Source organism: Epargyreus clarus, unplaced genomic scaffold (genome assembly GCF_041222505.1).
Source record: "Epargyreus clarus isolate Ecla_fem2 unplaced genomic scaffold, WU_Ecla_fem_2.2 ptg000003l, whole genome shotgun sequence".
Classification (NCBI taxonomy): domain Eukaryota; kingdom Metazoa; phylum Arthropoda; class Insecta; order Lepidoptera; family Hesperiidae; genus Epargyreus; species Epargyreus clarus.
The window spans coordinates 7,301,414-7,325,333 of NW_027332211.1; the positions used below are offsets into that span (position 1 = coordinate 7,301,414).

Sequence of the window (23,920 nt, forward strand, 5' to 3'; positions counted from 1 at the left end):
TAAGTTGATGATATAAATCTTAAAATAGTTATATAAGTATTTCTTTCTCTATTTATAACATTACGAATACGATATAAAGATTAAACAGCCGTAGGTTCAAGTCTTAAACAGAATATCTAACATTTTAACATTTTATCGACATAATATCGGTACTACACAAATTGAAGAGCCAATCAGTAATAAACATTTAATTGGTAAAGGTCGTAGATTAGCATCTTTACTTCCAAAAATGCGCACAAGAGATGAAAGTTGCTGAGAACATTAACTACAACCGGATTTCTGTTTGCGTTTACACTTTGGTGTACACTTGGGCTTTATTTTTCCTATAAGCAAACAGTGGTCTTAAAAGAAACTTGTAGCTTTGTTTTAATATTGTTCTTTTACAAGTCAATTTAATTAATGAATCTCAATTTTATTACTTTTAAAAAATATAATGTTTGATAAAAATGACGTAGCAAACTCAATAACAAATAATAAGTTTTTCATCTGTGATGACCATGTTGCAAGGATGCATGATGATGCAAGGGATTTTTAATCTTAATTTAAATAATTACTTCATATATAATGATCATAATCAGAGAGTAAAGTCAACATTAGTTAGCAACACGAAAATTATTACGACACTACTCAGTTTAAATACCTAAACGAAAGTGATTGTTGATGTACTTTCTATAACACTTTCTTCCCAACACGAACATGTGAAATTATGAAAATATCGTTGAATAAAACAATTTTAGCGCTTCTCGTTACGACTTCGCTAATTAAGTTACCATTTCAACAAATAATGAAATATAACAGTAGGTACAAATGTTCTACTTTACATTTCAAATTACACTCTTTTATAGTTAGCATTTTGACGTTAAAATAATGATACATTTATTATTCATTGAATTATTAAGAATGCACTTATCAAGGATTTAGTCCACATTATGATTAATATAAAAAAGAGTTTAGGTACCTACTTGACGAAAATATTGGTACGAATATGTAACAAAAAAATCATCGAAAAAAGTCGATTAAAACGTTTTAGAATGGGTACCTACATATACTCAGAATATAATATCTAATAATCAGATACAATGTTAACACGGAAAGGATGCCGTATTTGCTACCACATCGTGAATATTAATCAGTCATTCTAAGAACCGCTTTTGACGATGAATGATGATGGCAGTGTGGTTACAATTACAATATATCACCGCAAGTGTTTCAGCGAAACCTGATTAGCTATAGATTGACATATGAAATATTGTTAACCGAATGAAATATCGATTTGCGAATGAAATATTGCACGGTCAAAAAATAAACTCATTGGATGCTTCATATCAATTGTATTTAGCAGGTATGTGTGTAGAGCACTGATAAATATCAGAAGAATGTATGGTGCGCATTTAATAGCAATAGAAATTGAAAAGAATACTTTCGGAGGACAGTAGGACTACCATGAGTTTACAAAAGTATTACTCGCTAGCGACTGCGTAAAATAAATGTATGAAAAATTGTACAGCGCCTCTGGTGGTTACTCGTAGAACTAAAATCCGTAGTGACGTAACTCGATACGTAAAAAACCTATCGAAATCAAATCGCTAGCGAATGTCATTATGATCTATTGCCATACAAATTCGGTCCCATGAGTCATTAATTTGACAGACGTTGTCAAGAAATACCGTAACGATAGTAGTTATGTTATTCACTAGCAAAATGACAATAGTTTTCTATTGGCCATTTCTATAGTGGCGTTTCTATGCCAACTCATGGTAATGCTACTTTACTCTGCTCGGGTAAAAATTGAATCAATGAAATTAAATCAACGTACTTGCGTAACTTGCAAACTTATTTACGTAACTGTTCCATACTAAACTTAACAATTGTTAAACTGTCTCTATAATGCCATAATAGTATCACGCATGACTAAAAACGGGACCTCGTTCACGAAATGATTGCATAATTCATTGACGACTGTGACATTTTATCTATAGTGAAAGTGGTCTTGAAGGCAATTTAAGCGCCATGATTCAAATTCACCTTCGCTTTTTCTTTTTAATAGAGATCCATATGGATTTGCGCCTGTTTTAATTTGGAACTATTATTTTTTTCGCTAAGTTTCATTTATTAGTCATAATCGAAACGCTAAATTTCATCTAAGATAGAAGTATATGACATATTATAAATTTCATATGAAATTTAGCGTTTTGTTTTTATAACTACAATCACTAGAATATACGCTGCAAGTGTACGGTTTTGATATCGTGGTGACAGGAGGTTACAACTGGATTACCAATACACAACAATGCACACACATAAAATATTATACACAAGTCTTGAGCACAATTATTTTCCAAATCCATAACATTACCGTGCCATTTACGTAAATGTAAATAGGGGCCAGACGTTAATGCAATCAATTTGCAACTGACATGTTTTATACATTGATTTCTCTATTCAATAGGCAGATCAGCGAATGCAGTTAGATCGGATAGTCCGGTGTTTTGTGGATGTGCTAACGGAATCATTAGCCTACTTGTGGAGAACGCGAGCAGAAAAGCTGAATAATGTAGGAGTTTAACGCAAACTGAGTTTATTACTACTGTGTGTGCCTAAAGGTGGACTTTTAATCAATCTTAAGGTTTTGAAACATGTTTAGGTTCCTTTAGAAACATGCAGATTGTGTTACAAATATATTCAAATTATTTTATTATACTATTAAAATAATAGTATTAGTTTTAATTTATTATTTTGTGTTATTTTTATAATAATAATTCTCGTTTATATAGTCACTGGCTGGAAGGATTGTATGAGTTAGCATAAAAAAGAAAAAGAACGTTTCTTGACGTTTGAGTTGAATTTTGCGCGGGAATAATAAAAGTAATAAATTGGTGCAAGAACTAGCATCTATTCTTTTAGTTGAAGCAGCGAAAGGGTAACTAGAAGTACTTCGGTAGTTTTGCGATTAGGCATATTAGAGATAGGTATTGTATTTTGATTACTCCTAAGTAACTAAATGAATTAATTAATAAAGGTAACGTGTGTATCGATTGCATCGCCAGCCGTCATCCCCGGGCAAACCAGCTGAGGTAGTCAGAAGTGGATTATGCATTTCCAGTAAGTAAAGGGTTTTAATGACACGAGGTAATTAAAAATAAAATAACAGTATAGGTACTTTTATTCATTCACTTAACAAAAAATGAACTAATTCCCCAAAAATAGGAAATTCCTATAATAAAATGATAAGTAGAAAACTACAATCGTTGACATTAAGAGGTGAACGAACTCTGAAACTTTCTCGTTATTCTACAACTGAATCAGTTACGTGTGTTGCCTAATACCGAATTCAATTGTGTGGTGACCCGTGGTGGTGACTCTACAATCAATCATATTGTTCAATCGATATCGCGGATGACATAACCGGCGTACAATAAACAATGTAGATCATCTAGATAGTCGTATCACACTTTCCTGCTAGTGAAATAACAACGTCTTCAACGTCTTACTGTCATAGAATGAGAAGGTATAGGTAGTCCCCCAAGCTACGCCAGTGACAAAATGCATTTTGGAAAACTATAACGGAAAATCGTTATTATAGGTATTCTAGGCTGCTTTAGTAGTATGGACAATTCTATGTCAATTTAATGCTTAAGAAATAGTACCACGATCAAACATTGTTTTGAAAATTCAAGAGATGAAATTAAATTTCACACATATATAGCATAGCTGCCTCACACATCTGTGGTAGTAAAGCAAGGTTCTTCTTACGATATTTCACTATGAATGATACAAAAGCATTTTTATTTATCTGTCCGGAATTTGACGCTAAAATAGATAATTTTATAGAAAAAGACATTGGCTACTTTTTAAAAAGCTTTTTTTACTTTTTTGGCAAAGTAAAAAGTCAACCGCAGGCAATGGTGGTGCCTTAGGCTTCGCCAATATAATGTGGTCTACATTACTGTTATTGTACTCTACACGTATTGTCCGATAATGATCGTAATACTGTACGCCGCTTGACTGTTAGCTTGCTGTACGCTACTCAACGGTATCGTTATTATAGATGCTTCTATGATTGATCTGGTCTGTTATCCGGAAAATGTTAGGTACCTACGATATTTCTTTCTGTTGTAAATACAATTTTTTGGAAAGACGATATGTGGATTTGAGAAAATAACACAGCAATAAGTGTCGCATGTCGAAGAATTAAAAATAAGTGTAAGTTAAATTTGAATTAAATATAAATAAATCTACTAGTTGTTGTTTGTCTGTATGTTTTGTTTTTCTGTTTGTTAAGGGATGAATTGTGCAAAATGACGAATCTATTTTAATCGGGCTAATATTCTCAACTTTACCCAGGGCACCTTAGGATATTTTTATTTTAAAATATTTAACATTCATGGTTACAGATTCTAAAACAATGCACCAGGTTGTAACCACGCAAAGCTGCTGAAAATACTATCTTATTTAGTAAATTCGCAATTTTATACTATTTTTATGTTGTACATTTATAACATTAAATGATTGTTACCATTAAATTAACCTGTACCAAAAATATTACCAACACTGTGTATGTTCCAAAATATTTAGTAAGTTAAGATTCTTTGAACGTTAATACTGCACATGCAAACTATTTATTAAAATAAAATCAAAAAACTCACCCGTAATAGGAGCGTCGCGATCGCCAGCAGGAGCCTGGTCCTCATGTTTCAGCCCTGCGTCAGTCGGCCTGCAACCAAAACACACTCAAGTGAGCAAAGAATAATATAATTAGCACCTTACAAATACAATTGCCATTTGCGTTTAACAGTTTTGGTAAAAAATGTAGCACTAAATTATAATCTTAAGGGTGAATTACACTTAGGTAAGGGTTGTCAAGCACGACACGGCTATCCAAAAGCTGCAAACAACAGTCTCCCTGAAAGCAGCTACTGTGGTAGGCGAGCCGCGCGCGCGTGCGCGGGCGCTACGGTGGGCGCTAGCGGCGCGGGCGCAGCGAGCATGGTCTCGACTGTTTACTGCGCTCGGCGTTCCCCCTCCCAGCTGACCCACTGACCGAGTGCAACTGCGCCGGAACTGCACCGGCTGCATCTTTCACTGCGCGCGCTCCCGTTCGGACGAGAGGAAGCTGCGGCGGCCTTCACCTTCGGCCAAGGTCGCCTTATCTTATCTATGTTGACGGTTTGTTGACGAATTCCAACTGTGCTAAAGCATTTTATTTATTATACCTAAGTTTATAAGCAGATTGTCTTATATGACGTTCTGAGCTTATAAACATATGACCTTGTATAAAATCGCCTAATGCATGATAGGAAGTCTCATTGTACTCTCATTATTTTAAACCTAGTAAACTTACTTTCATTACTTACTATAGCGCGTTCTTACTCTAATAATAACACCATGTTCTGTGTCTAATATTTCCTTTTATCTTAGCGAATTTATTAGCGTATCGTATTTAAACTTGTAGCGAATTAAAAATAAACGATAGGAAACGTCAGACGCAGCACGACTGCTCTACAATGAAACACATCGCAGAGGCACTTCAGCCGTGAGACCAGCCAAGCGGGCATATTAAGGCGATAGCACGCTATACTTTTTCATTAACTTTTTGTAAAAAGACACATAGATTACATCAGTTATTAAACATAGGTAACAAGAATTATGGAGACCCTCCTTATATTAATATCTGTATGTATTTGTTGTTATAACGACCAGATCTAGTAATACACACTCTAAAAAGTATTTAAGTGTCTATCTTTTACGGTTTAAGTGATGGAGCTCTGTGTCGGACAGACAAACAGCGAAAACTTAATAATAAGCTCCTGTTTTCACCCTTTGAAAACCACACAGTTTTTACACGCTATACAATTTGCACATATTTGTTCTTGTAAAATTAAAACTGTAGTTCTTACACATTTTAGTTACTCTTTAATATTAACAGTTAAAGCTACGTTTATAAGTAAGAAACGTCAAATCGCATTACAAAAAGCACCATGTGGCCTCGCCTTAACAGCAGTGCCGGCGCTCGCGATTTCACCCCAGACGCTATATCGTTCGCTGGTTAGAAAGTCTCATCTCTCGATTCAAGATGCCACTAGCCACAAGACAGGTGAATTCATTGTAACGATGTATTAAACATAAAACGTTACAACGGTTTCCTAATTAGTGACATTAGTACATCGTAATGTACTTAGATAGTGCAATTAGTAATGCGTTGTAACTTTGTAATCGTTTTGAAAGCAGGTTCAGCCTGGAATTTTGTTGAAACTCGCATGATGTTCTACCTAGACAAAATTCAGATTATAATTTTGCGCACCAAATAAAGATAGGTATAACCTAATACCCATTATTATTATGTTTCTTGTTTTAAAAACCCAAAATAATAAAAAATACGCCAAACAAAAACATCGTCTACGTGCTAAAAGTATAACTCAAAAAATCAGTTGAAAATGACCGATACTTTAAAATCATATATGCACGTACACATATGCTAAAATTTAATTTATTTGTATTCAACATAAAACATAATTAAATACTTCTGTTTTATTTTTATTAATTAACATAAAGAAATTTAAATATTACTCTTATTCTTTTCTTAAACCCGTGAAAACGCAGCTAGTTTCTTTCCAAGAAAGTGGGCCTTTGGGCATTTTCTATTTTCATATAATCAGCCGGAATATTATAATAATAGTTTAGGTGCCCGCCGCGCTCAATTAGCCACGATCAAGAAATACACAATGTGGGCCGAGAGTAGCGCAATCAAAATCGAATCGTTGTCATTACAGATGATGTAAATAAATAGACTCCTACTGAATCATTGTTTAATGAGATCAGTTTGTTATACCTGTTATTTTTGTGGGTCCGAAAGGTATAAAATCCAGAATATTGGCGAAATCCAAAATGTTCAATAAGATGTTTGCCTAGCCGGGAATCGAAGTCGGAACCCCTGGTATATGAAGTCGGTTGCAATATACTGGTCATTACGATGAGTTTGATAAAGTTGCTTATGGAAAATTGTAACACACGATTTCAAACTGGCAATCAGACCGATGTATCCGCAAAACGAATAAAATCAGCAGTCTATTTGAGTTCTCACTCGATGGTAGCCATAAATAGCTGCTCGTAGTGCGGAAACCGCAGCGCCCTGCCGCGGTTTCATGTCCGGTCAGACCCGCCCTACCTGTATATGCTTTCGTATCGCGCCTTAATTACCGCAAATAGACTACTCAAACGTCTCTTTTCTCAGGGCATTCTTTTATTCATAGTATTGATTATACATATAAATAAAAATATACATCAGCGGTACCAATATTTCAAATCAACACAACAGCGCATTAGACTACAGTTAAACAGAAATAGGGCGTTAATGATATACATATGGCGTGAATGTTTCATATTATTTGTGCGGTGAGCACTTAGCGTATGTCTTCAAACAATAATTTAAAACAAAAAAAATATGAGACTAAACTTTTGCAATATGATCGAAAAGAGAACACGATGATTTCGTATCCCCCTCCACTCTACCTGATGTTATCAGAAACAGTCGTAGTGTAGGTACCTAGTAGAGGTTCATTCAAGTTCATTGATAAAACGCCTAACGCTAACTATTCCCTTATACTCTATGAAACCGCCCGATTGCCCGCCAGATGGTACACGCCCAGGGCACCCAACTTCAGGAGGGCCCTGAAAAGCTGATATTAGATTATACGACGCATATTTTCTAAGAATTTTAGTCAAAATTTCTATACTGGAAATAATTACTACTTTTCTATGAAGCCCCGAGATATAAATAAACTATTTGATTTCATTTGATTTGATTTGAGAGGCCCCGCAATTCCTTAAGAAAGTTCTCGGCACTAAAATGTACTTTACAAAACTTTTCGTGAACACGGACATGCATATACTATCTTTAATGTCTTAACATCATTAATTTGTACTTTCCTGCGGACAGACGTTTGAAATAATGATTAATAGCAGAATTACTCATACGATTGTAGTGCTACAGACCAATTAGATGTATTGGCACTGTTGAATCTCTCGGAATTCTTGCCGGCGGCGTTCGCTGTGTTAAGTTCGCGTGAACATTTATGTACTTTAACTATCCATGATTGGTCTGTCAAAACACGTATTAGTCATAGCCAAGATGGACGGATGATGTTATCCATCTGCCGCTCATTGATCAACGTCCAGCATCCAGTGAAAGCTGCTCCAAATTTTCAAAGTACTACCTCAATTGATTCGGTTATTAAAGATCACTCGTCACTTCGCCGCTACGACACACCTACTACTCGTACGTCCAAGAGTTGATGTTGTCGATAGCTAGGGATGGGATGTAGTGAAATTATCGATATTTATTTCAAAGGCCTACACATAACGACAACTGATAATATTAAATTATTCAATAAGATATTATCCATATATCGATAATTCAAAAAATGAGAGATAATCACACACAAAGATCTTTCTTTTCGTCACATTAGAGATTATCAATTTTGACCAACTTTTTTCACCGATATATCCATATCGAAATATATTTAAAATTATCGATGCCGATACTTCAATTTTATTCGATATGATATTATCGTATCGGGATTGATTCAAAATTGATAAAGATGTCGATATTTACGAGTCGATAAATTATATCGATGTTATCGAGCTAAATATTGTACATCCCTATTGGTATCTGAGACCAGATTAAATCAATAACAACGCCAACATTATCACAAAATCTTTTAAATTATTAATTCGTATCTTTTGACAGTTAATAAGAATTCGCTTAATTTATTATTTTGGATCAAGTTATGTAGTAGAGATTCTAAGTGGCCTCTAGCAACATTTGCTTTTAAAATAGTTGACAATTTTTAGATATTTTCAACACTATCAATTATAATCAGAGATAAAATCTTTTAAGCTAGTTTAGGTTTTTGACATTAATGCATAGATCAATGACAGAACCAGTTGTTTAATTAAATAATGTTAATAATGTATGATCATAGTAAAGCTATGGTATGATGGTATGTCTAAAATCTATATAATTATGATTTATGAGACAAATTGTAACAGGAAGAAACTCGGCCTCTTGATGGAGGGGATCTGAGACTCAAATTCCAGGCGCGCACCTCTTATTTTTCAAAGTTATATGCGTATTAGAAATTAATTATCAGTTGTTAATAGGACAAAAAATCGAGAGGGAATCTGCCTACCTGAGAACTCTTAAAAAAAGTTTTCAAAGGTGTGTGAAGTCTACCAATTCACACTTTGCCAGCGCAGTGGATATGGTCTAGTACTTCTCATTCTGAGAGGATGCCCGAGGATTGTTGATAAGACAAATTACATTTACTTCCACTTACATACGTATGTCGACATACACTAAATTGCTAACATATTTGAAGTACGAAAACTAAAAGTTGTTAAACAATGTACCTTACAAATATTACATGCAAAATCTCGTAATTTAAGAGTGTAACTTAAACATAATACGTAGAGCCCACCCAGCCAGTCATGTTCATTCTAAGAGTTCATAAAAAACTCATGTCTAAATTTCACACGGGATGATCAACAAAAAATAACATGATTCGTATCTTTACAAAGAACTTTCATTTTCTATGTATGGCTAATCGGCGAGGCTGAGCAGACAATATTTAAAAGATTGGGTTTTTGCAACAATCAATTGCGAATTGTATGAGAATTTGGTGTAGATAATATCTTAATTGGTTACACTTTGGTTCAAACTGACATTAACCGCACGTTTTATAGTCGATTCATGTTTTTGATTAGAGCAGCGTTTCTGCACCAATGGTCTGCGGACTAAAGTGGTGGTTGGTCCGCAGACCACCTGGTCTAGAAAGAAATGGTTGGTACTAGAAAAAAATATATAAGAGTAGGAGGACCTAGTATCGCCTTTTTAAGAGACACATTTTTACGGAATGAACCTTTTATTTTTAGGTCGATATTTTTTGTAAAATAAAAGGTCCTTTTTTCCTCCATTTCTTGCTGGTCGTCATAATAAGTAGGCAGTTTAACTCATTTTTATTTTACCATGACAATAAATTAGTAAACGGTCTACTATCGCTCATTATTAAAAATCAACGTAACTAATTAGGCTTGCCTAAAGATCCAAATTTAGCAGTTTCTTAATACTTTAATAAGCAAATCATCTGATAGATTAGATATTAATAATGGGCGTATAACGACAAGTTTAAGAACCGCTGGATTAGAGAGACGATTTACGCATAATTTTTGTGAAAGAAACATTATCCATCACACTTACTTGCATAGTCACGTAAAATACATTCGCACATGAAAATTACATTAAGCAACGAAACGCGCCTAAACTTTCTTATATCAATCGTAATTTCATGATTATTAATCATGATAAAGGTAGTTTTCGAGCGATCGATCTATCAGTGAAGTGATAAGAGTTGTCACCGCAAATTTAAATCTTATTTAAAGTTTAATTTATAATATTCTATTCCAAGAAGTGAGTGTGGGCATAAAATATTAGAGCTACTGCAGCGAAATGCGATTGATCATCCATCAGCCTTTGAAGGTTCTTTGCTCGACATAGGCCTTTGCGAAGCGAGCAGTAAATAAATAAAAATTCATGCATATCATTTATCTATTAATATAATAAATAAATTACCAATTTACATAACTCAAATTAAGGAACTTTTTACCTAAGCCTGTTTCCATAATTAATTTGTTGTGTGTACTTAGTACGAAATTTTTGAATTTTGTCGAAAAATCATTACACGAAATTCAGCTAAGTTCAACTGAATTTTTGATGTGAAACATCTATAGCCGCACGTAAAACCGATTTCTGGCGTGGCGACGCATGCCGTGGCGACGCGTCGCCACGCTATACGACGGTATATATATATATATATATATATATATATATATATATACAGTCTATATGCAGTAGTGTGTACGGTGTGCGCAAAAATCGTAATATTTTATTTTATCATTATGACATATTTAGTTCCTATCACAATATGTTCTTTTCTGCATATTACTTTTACAAAATAATGTCGATGTTTCACATCTGCCAGGCGTCCCGTGACGGCTCACATTGTTTTTGTTTAATCAATTACCTGTTATAAGTGATGACTATTTTTATGATTAATATTACAAAATTATATATTAGGTGATCACTGTAGGCCGTAGACTGCTACATTTAAGCCTGAAAAACATCGAAATTCTACCAGAGATGTATAACCACTTCAAATTTCATTACCCTACAAAAATATTAAACATGCACACTGTACAGTCGTGTTCAAAACAGATTAACATAAAAAATGATGAAAACATTACTTAATTATGTACTTTCTTCAAGATCGCACGCATTCTTGTTACATTTGGTAGTAGAAACATTAATCCTAGATTAAAAATCAAGTGTTTAAGAAAGTAAAAAGGAAAATTGCATTACATGACTAAATTAACACATACCTGTACGGACAGACGTATTAATTTTCTAGCTTTATATTTGCCGAGTCACTTTCGGCTCTGATTAACTGGCGTGAGTGCTGCGACTTTTAATTGGTTGGTAACGAGCTGAAAGTTTTACTTAATTAATGAATGGGAATGGACCGAAAAGCCTCTTCTCTTCTATTATACTTTGATGCGTCTCGTTAGAAAGTGAATATGCACGTGGATTTAAGTGCTGAACGTTTGTATACATTTATAGCTGACCCGGCAAACGTTGTGATGCCATATAAATAAAAAATGTTAAGGGTGAACAACCATTATCACTTAGGGGTATGAAAAAAAGAAAGAAGCCGATTCTCACCTACTAAATATGCATATAAAATTTGGTGAAAATCGGTAAAGCCGTTTCGGAGAAGTACGGTAACTAATATTGTGACACGAGAATTTTATATATAAGATTAATTTAGCATCCATGGCCTTGTCTATTGAGCTTCGGTATTTAGGGCTCCACGAGACGTACTTTTACCGATGGCGAGAGTTTAGCTGATTTTTTAGATGCAGTAGTCAGACGCTGCACCTAATTTGAACGACGCAGCATTATGAAGTCACTAAAACGCGTTTTTTATGCCGCGACTGAACGCAATCGCCAAAATGTGACGCTGCATTGATGCAATCGCCAAAACACCAATCGCCGATGCTAAAAGTAGCTGTTAGCAATTATCCATTTTCAGTAGATAACCTATTTAACACATTTAAAAGGAATGTTTCTTGTTTCATGACATGTAATTTTAACTACCTATAGGTAAATTATTTTAATTATTAGATAACAATTTGTAAAAAAATATTTTAATCCACAAAATTATCAATATTTTTGAAGCATCTGAAAAAACACAAACTCAAGTTTCTAGATGCCTCTACATTTACATATAAGTTTGTTCACATCTTACGAATGTTATTCGGTTGACTTGAACCGTGAATCCGTAAAAAAACAAACTTTCATGTAGTTCCCACCTACCTACTTATCAGTGGGATTGATCCATAGTATGCACTAATTAAGATTGTTAATTAAAATTACTTAGTGACAGGTTTCTCTAAAATCATCGTTGGATAATCTTCGTTGTACAAAGAAATAATCGAAGACTATTGAAGCGTTACTTAGAACAATATACAGTAACGTGCATCGCTTCGGATGGAGTGGAATTGATGTAAAAAATTGATGAGACATAGCATTGCGAGCCATTGTATTAGCCAGCTTTCATTTCGTAGGAAAAAAGTCAATTGTCACTTTTATTACCATTAATTTTCTTGCTACCAACAATTGCTGTAAATTTATTTTCACTCGTATATGGTTATCGAAAATGAGAGCGAAATTATATTTCATATGATATTAGTTAAGCTTTTGCTTATATAAGTGCTAATGTTAACACACCAATCAATACTTTACTACCTGCGCTACCAATAGTAGTATTTTTACAATATATTCATTACCGTATCAAATAATTAGATAAGTAAACATCCGTTTTTATTATAGTACCTAGTACCTACAACATGCAATTGAGTTAAATCAAAGTACAGTAGGTACAACAACACCTTTCAGCCTTTCGATCAGAGGAACCGAGGTTCGAATCAATCACCATCGATTTTTCGTGCGGTGGACTATAGTCTAAACTAAACCACTGAACACTCTGAGCGGTGATCCGTGTCCAACAGTGGGACTCTAATGGAAAAACGCCGATGGTATATTATATGATTCATAAACATAATTTCTTCATTGAATTTAGTAAAATAAAATACTTAAAATGTAAAATTCAATGTAGATTTTTCAAATAAAAACTAGGTAGATCTCTATGTCGTATAAATTTACATTCGCTTTAAAATGTAACGTAAATACTTTTAACTTTTATTTTTTATAATACTTTTAACTTATATTCGAACGCGGCATTCCGTCGTCTAACTCATAATCGTAACTTACAGAATTAAATGAGATTTAATAAGTCCGGAGGCTTACCTGTCAGAACTGTCTCGTGTTCTCGTTCGACTTACATTTTTTGCTGATTAAATTAAGTATAATACTTTTACTAATTCGCAATTTGCTATGCATGATTAACTTTATAATATAGAACTTAAACGGTTGTAAAGTTGACATATAATATGTTAATTATGACTACATTGACTGGTAGAGGCGCTAGCGTCGTACGTGCTTTGTCAAAATAGACGTTGCGTAATGTCATCTTGACAGTTTTATACAGTTTGTCAAAACGTAAAAACTCATACTAAGAGCGTTTTCAGATTATCCGATCCGATATCGGTGTCGGACGACGATAGCCGACATCCGATAACCGACACCATGTGCTATTTTCACATATTTCCGACAAAATCGTTCCGATACGGCCATTTGCTCGATAGCTTAGTGCGGACAGGTCATCATGGCAGACTATAATAGAAAACTTTATTTGCTGTATCTCTTATATTTGAGACGCAAAAAAAGATCTGTTCACAGACAGTATTGGATACATCCTATTGTGGAAGCTAGATATTCAGAGGGAGCATTTTACACTCTTTTTAGCAAGCTACAACACGCACCTAGAAAGTTTTTTTAATTACTTTCGTATGAGTGAATCCACATTCAATTATTTGCTAATTCATCTCACAAACAGTATCAAGAAACAAGACACACATTTTCGAATGGCCGCCGCGCATCGGGCTCTACGCACACAGAGACAATTTAGATACACGTAGAGCACACATACAAACATTATCGCCCGACGGCTCACGGGCGTCCGATGGTGTCGCCAGCATATCGCTGTCGGCTCCGATATCCGATATCGGAACGGACAATGTGAAAGGCAGGTACATGTTTCATACATTTTACTTACCCCGATATCGTATCGGCGTCCGATACCGATATCGGATCGGATAATGTGAAAACGCTCTAAGGGTAGTATGAGGTTTTACGTTTTGTGAAAAATGACTGTTTTTGTTTTTATTTACGTATTTCCCATATATTTCCAATCAGTTCTGATACTATCAGCGCCTCTAGCGGATCAGACCTGGAAATATATAGGAAATACGTAAACAAAACAAAAACACTAATTATTGACAAAACGTAAGAACTCATACTAGGATACATAATTAAAAAAAACGATTTATTCTTAGTTCAGGAGTCTATTTGTTTTATATCGTCTATGTATGTTAAAAATTACATGTCATGGAAACATGGAGGACACCCAGAACCAGAATAGACATTAAATCTCATCATTTGAATGTCGGCCGGGTATTGAACCCAGAACTGTGTACAAGCCAGACTAAACAGCTAACTCTAAAGATTTTACAAGGAAATGGAGACGGCCTTCTAGTACTAAGTTTATTACATAAAATATTTTTAAGTAGTTATGTAAATAAAAATCTTCAGTAATTTTCAATGATGGATTTAGTTTTTTTTTTCAATTTTGTATAAATATGGTTGTGGTAGAATACGATAGTACGAAAAAACATCACCAATACACTATTTTCTATTGTATTCTATTTATTGATCTGCTGCTAAAAGTATAGATAGATAATGGAGATAAATATTATGCACATAAAGTAAGGATTAACAGACAACAATTCACATCAATTCTCACCAACCAGTATGATAAGGAATATTTTAAACAATGCTGTTATCTCTACATCCCTCTTATATTCTTATATAGCGCATATATACATTATATACATGCGCAAGCAAAATAAATGACATAACATAAATAAAAATATGCAAAACTAAAAATATAACTTGAACTTCCGTCAATTAAAACCTAAATTCTATACCTACTACAGGTAATAAAGACTCTATTACTTGATTAAAAAAAAACAGATTTTGTTAGCGATAAAAGCAAATATAGGTAGGTACCTATTAGCTTTAACTAAGGTCAGTTTAGTAGACCACATAAATATTTAAATGTATTAGAATTAAACCACGTCCATCATTGCTGAGTGTCTAACATTTTATCATGTAGGCATCTAAGTCGTCTTCGCAAAAGACTCCCACATTACTATTCACCTGCATGTCACATTCGGATATGACGTATCTATTAGGTGAACCGATAAAGAGTGAAGAGCTCAAGGTTACGCCACGCAACACTTTCTCCGCCAGCAGTTCGTTGCTCTTCAAATTTTGCACCTCAGTATCAATGGCAGGCAACCCGGCCCCAACACCATGGGAACCGTGCAACGAGTTTCAACCCTATGCTTTCGTAATAGAGATGAATTCACACGTCGAGGTAACGCTCGTTGACGTTAACGTTCAATGCCCGTGTTAATGGCACTGAGAAACGTAACGTGGCCCACTTTCTCTTTTAAGCACGCGCGATCTCTTTCTTACGAGCAAGCTCTCGAGCGGTCAGAGCGAGATGACGGCATTTAAAAGCCTTCGAGGTGGAAGCTGGGCTCGCTTTCTTCGCCGCACTTGGCATTGGAGGTGCACTGAGTCCGGTAACTTTCGTTAGTACGATTGTGTGGATTCCGAGAGCCGCGTTGAGCCAATCACGCAATAATCCAAACTGAATTAACCTTATTGATTGCATAATAATGGGATAATAGAGGCGAGTCGTTGTTACGAGTTTATCTCAAATATACAGAAGTTACGTAAATCCTCTACGTACTTTGGAATTTTATGTCACAAATAATTTGAAAATATTTTTTAAGTATGAAGTATACACGTAAGGGATACATAATGCACCCAATGGTAAATGATCATTGCACACAATGGTTTTGCCATTTATAGGTATCTGCAATACCACTAAATAGGATTTTAGCCATCATCCTGAAGTCTAGAGTTTCGTTAGTAGCCCTAAAACTTTAGGTACTCCACGTGTAATATATAATCACACCCTTCGAAATAGAAGAATTTGCTGCTATTATGAGGTAACAAATTGGAGTCATGAAAGCTCCATCTTTAAACTGCATTCTTGGGTAACTATTTATGGGTAGCTCTTATTTGTTAAAATAAAACTAATATGTACCTACGCATGTTATGTAACATGATTATTACTTTAACGGAAATATACGATCAGAAGACACGACAAACTTTTACAAGGAATCTATATACAATATATTTACAAACAGATTCTAAACCAAGCCTCCGTATAAAGTTAGCGCAATATTATCTACATTTAACCAGTAATTATTTATCTAACCTAATTTGTATGTAACCTAGATGTAAATGTATGTAAAGGGGACTAAAGTCCGAGAAATAAACAAACTTGTCTACACTTCCTATTAAATTATGCGGATCTAGTAAGGCTATGCCTGAGTTAGATATGCGCAAACGTCGGAAAATATTTGCGAGGAAATACATTCACATAAATAGAATTTACAATTTTTAATTAATTAATAGAAGGTACTATAATCGTTGGTTTATTTTTTTAAAACAATTATTGACCAAAATTTAATAATAATTAGAAGATAGCGGGATTATCGTTTCATTACTTAGGACAAATTATTTTATAGTAAAATTCGATATATGTATGGCTTATACATGAACTTTAAATAATTGCTACTGAAAAAGTTTTAAGTTTCTAAATATTACGTACCAGAACACAATATCGTATTTTTGTTCCTGTGTACCTACAGACTAATTTTGGAAACCCCTTAACGGTTTCAAACGGAAGTATGACGCAAAGATAAATAATTTTATGGGAAGTAACATGTGCTACTTAATTTTAACCCCAGTTTAAGTTTGGCCAATGCATAAAAATTCAAAGCGGCGTTTTTAACGAGTTTCGTTTAAAATCTTCAGAAAAAGTTCGAAATCTTCCAATGCTAATACTTTAGTTTAGTGAAATAATAATAGTGAAATAGAAATATAGCGAATATTTTAATTTAATCAAGTTGTACTTTTTGTGATAAAATGTTTTCGCGTTGTCTACTACTAGTATAATTACTACTTTTATATCAATAAAAAGCAAATTTCTAGTCTATAAATAAAATTATCTGGACAGTTATGGTTCTAACTTGATACACATTCATCAAGAGAAACTAGTACTTTCTTTCAAGCTCTATAATGGCAATTGAAAATCCTGAATTGCAGCTTGCATTCGTTTGAGAGAAATAAGAAACGGTCCGGTTTCAGAATAGTGTGCGATACCACGAAATATTAGAGATGTGTAAAAATAATCATTTTTATAATAATCGATTATTTTTGGATAACACTCGATTCATAATAAACCGGTTATTTTTACAAGTCGATTATTTAATCGATTTTATTTTAAATAAACACTAGGCTACGGACTATTCGTCCACAATTTTAAATGAGTTTCAAACATCGAATATTTCTTGTATGTTCATAATGTAATTATAAAAATGCATTTCTTTTTAATGGAGAAGAATCGATTTTATTCACTCGTTCTCACATCCCTACCTAATATTTCCATTCTCGTGGAGCCGGAACTCCCGATAGGAGAAACGCGTCGATCCGACACCACTGTACACTTGAATTCGCGACAACCGATACCCGGCTATCGTGTAACCAATACTTGATGTCTCTCGCTATTAGGTGCGTAGAAACGATTACTTTTTCTACAGTAGATCTAAATGTTTGTTGAACGCAAATAACTTGAAACTACATAAGAAAGGTAATGATAGGCGTAAATAAAGAAATTATTCGCTTTATGTTTATAGTTATAAATGTTAATGGGTTTCCTACATCAATTCGTACCTATGAACCATCAGATGTACAAGCATATAAATTGTATGTATACTTTAAGTAAGATTCAAATTTACAAATATTTAACTTTATACATAACATGATCTACGAGAAAATGAGACCAATTTTGAGAACTCATTCATTTTATATCTCACTCATTTTTGTACGAACTTATCTTATTTTAGTAACAATTTATCAGGGCTATATATCTTAACCTTGTTATAAATAGGCTATAGACAAGATCTTATCAAAACGATGAGGATGAGAGAAAGTGAGTTCAAGGACGCAAAGTTCTCATTGCGTTACGTGAAACACGTAGAACGTAATTCCCCGAAATGTCATACCGAGAAAATTAGAAACTTCTTTTTAACCTGTGTTTTGACTTTAATTAAAAACATGGTGCTGGGGTTTAACCCAGCTTTGGTGATGTCACAACTTATATTTCACAATTTGTGAAAATAATACCTCCTTTTTCAGAACACACTCTACTATGATATGTTTAAAGGTAATATAATAAATCTCTAATTAACCTTTATTGTATAAATGCTTACTTTGGTATCTATTAAATGTACTAATATAATAACAAGCTTATATAAAAGCTACAGTAAATAAAAACAGTACATATTTATGGTTGATACATATAGGTATCAGCTGATTTTCTAACTGATAAGTAGTTAATATAGCTTAAGAGTTTGAGTGTTATCATCAGAAAATATAATTTTGGGTGAACGCGACCACTGGGCAAACACTAGTCCATATAATAAGCAATTCTTATACTATAGTATTATGGCGCTGCTGTGTTCCGGTTTGAAGGGTGTGGTAAGGGAGATAGACTTTTCCGAGGCGTTACAGCTTAGTCCTCAGGGGTAGTGGCGCATCTGTGGCCGACCTCAGGTAGGAATATCTAATCCTATCTGGGGTTGATTACAGATGTCCATGGGCGGCAGTAGTCACTTACCATCAGGTGGACTGCATGCTCGTCTGCTACTTTATATTATAAAAAATATATATATATAACTAATAACAAGTCGTCTTATAGAAGACTGTAGTACCATGGGCACTAATAATATAATAATAGGTATTTTTTTCAGTAGCCGTAAATAATGGTTCCACTAATTACACGGTTAGCGACTCACAAAACATGTAATCCGATCTTAAGTCGTTGCGTCATGCACGACAGCAGCTGATACAATTTTCACATCCTCAGTAATGTAGGATGAGAGAAGAGAAAGTTCTCAAGGACGAGGGCGACGCTCCCGATATTGCGTAACCCCGTGAGATAATTGACGCTGGACTAGGGATGGACTATGATATCGATAAACGTAATATCGATTTTTGGAAAACAAATTGGTTCGATATAAAACGTTGATTGATTTCGGATATCAAAAAAGTCGACATTTGATTTTTTCTGTTACAATTGCAATTTTAATGTGACAAAAATATAAAAGATTGCTTTTCATCGTTTTTTTTTCATCGACCTAATTTGTGGGTGGCCTTTCTTGCCGATGTTACTCAAACCAAAAACATATTTTCGTTAAATCGGTTTTCTAATCTTCGATATTTTGTGCATAAAATCTTTAGTCTGCAATCCAAATCAATTTCAAAATCGATCTTTTTAGAGAAAAGTCCCATCCCTACGCCGGACCAGCGCCGCGCCGCCATTGTGTTGAAATCACAATGCGGATGCCGATTTAAGGACAAAGACCTCGATCCGCTTTCTGACCCATCATCGAATACCTTAGACGCAATGCTTTCACTCAGATTCTTTCGATTGCGTAAACCTAGCTCGCATGGTAATCAGCGCTAAGTAGACCATTCTCCGTCATGACCTACTAAATATTTTAAGTAATTTAGTTAGGTTCGATTCACCTGTAGCTCACAAATGAAATAATTCTAGAATTGCATTCAGTCTTAAAAAACTCAGTACAGCTCAAAGCTTGAATGCAGCTAAAGCTTTTTACTTTACTTAACAATCAAGTTCGTAATTCTTATTGCAATCTAATTATAAATAAAAATTATGTACGACAAGATTGGAAGTACAAATCATACGTAGAAATGGTTATTTACCTTTTACGGAAACTAACTGTCAACATAGACATAATGATATCGTTGTAATTAATCCATTTGAAATAAAATAGAAGGCACCGGACGTTAACTATCGCTAACTTAAATAATTTGCATAACACGCAATTATAAGACGCTATCGCAACTCGATTTTATGTAAATTATAATTTAACACATTATACAGTGTTTACAAACAATAAGCGCTGTATAACCGGCCGGCAGCCATGATCCTTCATCGCCCACTTTCACTGGCGTACACCAAATGGACTTACAGATGTATTGCATAACACAATCTTACACTAAGTAATTATACAGAGAGAAAGTCTTGTATTTTGGCGAAGAAATGATCGAATAAAAATGATATATAGCCACCGTTTCCGTCTCTTAACGGGCGGTTGCGCAACCGAATAGGGAATATGCATGTGATTTAGATTTGCTTGTTATTTTTTTCCTCGGTACATTACGGTCCTGAAATTACATCTAAACCATTATTTTTTCTTTATTTCGTGTTAAATTGTTTAAAACTTTAATCAAAAATCGTAAATTATGCGCGCGAAATTCAAATTTGCAAAACGCATTCCCATTGGTCGAATCGAAAAATGACGTCACATAGCGTGTTACGATGTTTATCGGCGTCGATATTCAAACTGTTTGAGAGAAAAATTGTTTTTGTCTATATTCCCACAGTGTTATTTATTACCTAGTGCGATTTTTCTACATAATATTATTAGGAATAATCAAGAACAATGATTGAAAGTAGTTTTGTCAAAGCACAATCGGACTATTTACCTAAAATATGCAAATTGAATAAACTGGTTTTTATGCATAGGTCAATTCAAAAATATTAAACTGATCATAACTTATTATGTTAATATTCTTTTTTTTTATAATATAGGAGTAGCAGACGAGCATACAGTCCGCCCATGGACATATGTAATCAACCCCAGATAGGATTAGATATTCCCACCTAAGGTCGGCCCCAGATGCGCCGCTACCCCTGAGAACTAAGCTGGAACGCCTCGGAAAAGTCTGTCTCCTACCACACCCTTCAAACCGGAACACAGCATCACCTAACACTGCTGTTATTAGGTAGAAATAGGTGTAGCGGTAGTGCCTCCGGAGTCGAACCACAAAGGGTTCTACCACCTTCAACCAATCACCTATCTTCACTTATCTTTATAATATTATAATAGATTATAATGCATTTTGTGTGTTTCAAATGATAGTATTTGTTGTAGAAGTCGATAAGTACCTAACGAAGTAGATGATCAATGCAATATTTTAAAATCATTTACCTAAAATTATTGTTTGTTACAGTAAATACAAATGTTAATGCGATTTTGGAGATACTATATCTGTTTCCTATAATCTTGCACCATATTTTTCATATTTTCGCATCTTTTGCAAAAGAAAAAACACTATATAATGTATTTATAGTAGTGGTTTTGCACAATAACTCTTGGAAATATTTAAAAAGTGGTTATTTAGCCTTTCCCATGAAGTAAATAGAGATGAAACCTGAAAACGTTTAATAATACCTTTATGTTCATACAGTTATCATCAATATTAATACAAATCACGCTACGTGACGTCATTCAAAGAGCGCGTAAAATGGCGGCGTTCAAATGTGTCAAATTTTATTGATACTTTAAATAATTTTTAAAAAAATATTTCAATCACTAATAAAATTGTTTATATTTTTTACTATGTTAAAACGATGTGATAAGTGGTTTAAAATAATAAAATAAAAATGTGCATATTCCCTATTCTGGTTGCGTAATGTCATTCACATCTCTACATAGTATGTCTAGTTTGAATAATGGTATTACCAATGTCAGTGTCATTATTAACTAGCTTTTACTTTCGGTGGTTTTTGAGTGACTAACGGAAATGGCTTTCGTTTCGCATTCATATTTTTAAGTGGAGTTTTATGTAAGCAAATAGACGTGTACTTCTACATTAGGCATACGTACTGTGCATATTTTATGTAAGTAATACAATTGATACCTATTAACGGAATATGTATAGTTTTAAGCACTTAATATAATACTATTTTAATCTTACTTTTACTTATAAATACTACTTTTTACAATCTTTTGAAAACAAACCTTAAATATTCAAACTACGAGAAAATTGGGTAAACACGAAATAAAATTACGAAAAGTATACAAGCTTTTTAACATAGTTTTAGGTGTTTTGGAAAATTTTACAGGAAAAGTTTGAAAAGTTAATGGATTGTATTGTAGCATGGGTGGTAACTTAAAGTGAACTATGTGGCTGACAGTAATCAAACAAATATACTATGTAGTAGTACATTATAATACTTACAGATTAAGCAAGGAATTTGTCCGAGATGAAATTAAATAAAATCATTTGAAATACTTACAAAGACTGTTTTCGGTGGCATAAATTGTCGTGTGATGAGAGCGCAGAAAACCTAGAACAATAAAAAAAAAATGTTTAGTACAAATTAAAGATATTTTTGAAGACGCTCTTATTTTACGATGGTTTATTTAATATCATATCCAAAAATATAAAGTGAGTTTTATTAAGTCCTGACTAACTGTCATACAACGTGGCTTATAGATTGATGTAGGAGGAATATTAAATATTAGTGTTACTTACTAAAAAATAATTTCTATACTTGGGGTGCTAAGTAAAGATGAAATTCGTAAATTATTAATAGGCAGGGCACACGATCTCTCTTAAATCATAATACCTATAGAACCGCAAAAAATATATGTACATATATGCGTTGTATATGACAACTTCATGACTTGTAGAGTAAGCAAGACGAAACAACTCATGCCAACCTCAAAAGTGTAGCCAAAACACAATAGTAAAAAGCAGAACATAACAGTTCTAAGCTACAAAAGCTGTGACCTATACTTGTATGACTTACGACGTACTCATTGTGAAGAGTGAAATCGTCCTTGCAAACAATGGGACACAATGAGTATTTTCGCGATAAGCCCGCTTCCCGTGTTGCAACCGTTGCGGAAACGTGAAAGTGAAAGTATTTTAACATTACTATCTTTACCTTAAGCGTAAGTAAACAATGTTACAGTAGTGTTGTTAAAGCGTTGAATTTAGATGTTAGATAAGCGGCTATTGAACTCGTGTAACAGCAATGTGGCCAATGGTACAGATTTTTTTATTCGTAGTAGGTATTTGATGTCGTCTATTGCTTAATTAAGTTCAATTTATTTCAATGTGTAACGAATAGTCATGATTATTTAAAGAAGCAGGTACAACATAAATGTCACGGGTAATGTAAATTCGAAAATAATATTTTTCGTAAGAGTGAGATTTAATAAAAAATATACAAAAATAGGTACATCTAACTGTGGTGGGAAATTAATACAATCAAACGTAAAACGAATCTAAATAAATAAAAATAAACAACAAATTAATAAATACCTACGAGTAGTACCTATATTCGTTTATTTATGATTATGATAATTAATTATGTGAAATATACTCATGACTAAACTAAAATAATCAGAATTGATAATAATGCTCACAAATTAATAATAATAATAATTAAAAATATATTAATGACTATTTTAAACGTAAATTACGAGGAAATTCGCAATCGCAATGCTCTACAAATCGAAGAAACAGAGTATTGAAAAATAGACCCGTCTATAACCACAACGTCCAATCAAAGAAATGATTTACTATAAATACGCACTTGAGACAGACGTGTAAACGTATACCCGTATCCGAGATGAAAGTAGTGAAATCTTTAGCAGGTCGAGA

At 33.8% G+C, this 23,920-nt stretch overlaps 2 protein-coding genes across 2 annotated transcripts in view; one reads left to right on the top strand and one right to left on the bottom strand.

The window, feature by feature from the left end:
- Positions 1–23,920, top strand: part of msl-2 (male-specific lethal 2) — a 120,546-nt gene that overhangs the window by 32,905 nt on the left and 63,721 nt on the right. The window lies entirely within an intron of this gene.
- dyl (transmembrane protein dusky-like) overlaps positions 1–23,920 on the bottom strand; it is a 37,217-nt gene that overhangs the window by 4,816 nt on the left and 8,481 nt on the right. Inside the window, exons 2-3 of the mRNA XM_073086438.1 lie at positions 22,545–22,595; positions 4,647–4,714 (exon numbers count right to left, since the gene is read on the bottom strand). Coding sequence (XP_072942539.1) covers positions 4,647–4,691 — 45 coding nt within the window. The 5' untranslated portion in view covers positions 4,692–4,714; positions 22,545–22,595. The remainder of the gene's footprint in view (positions 1–4,646; positions 4,715–22,544; positions 22,596–23,920) is intronic.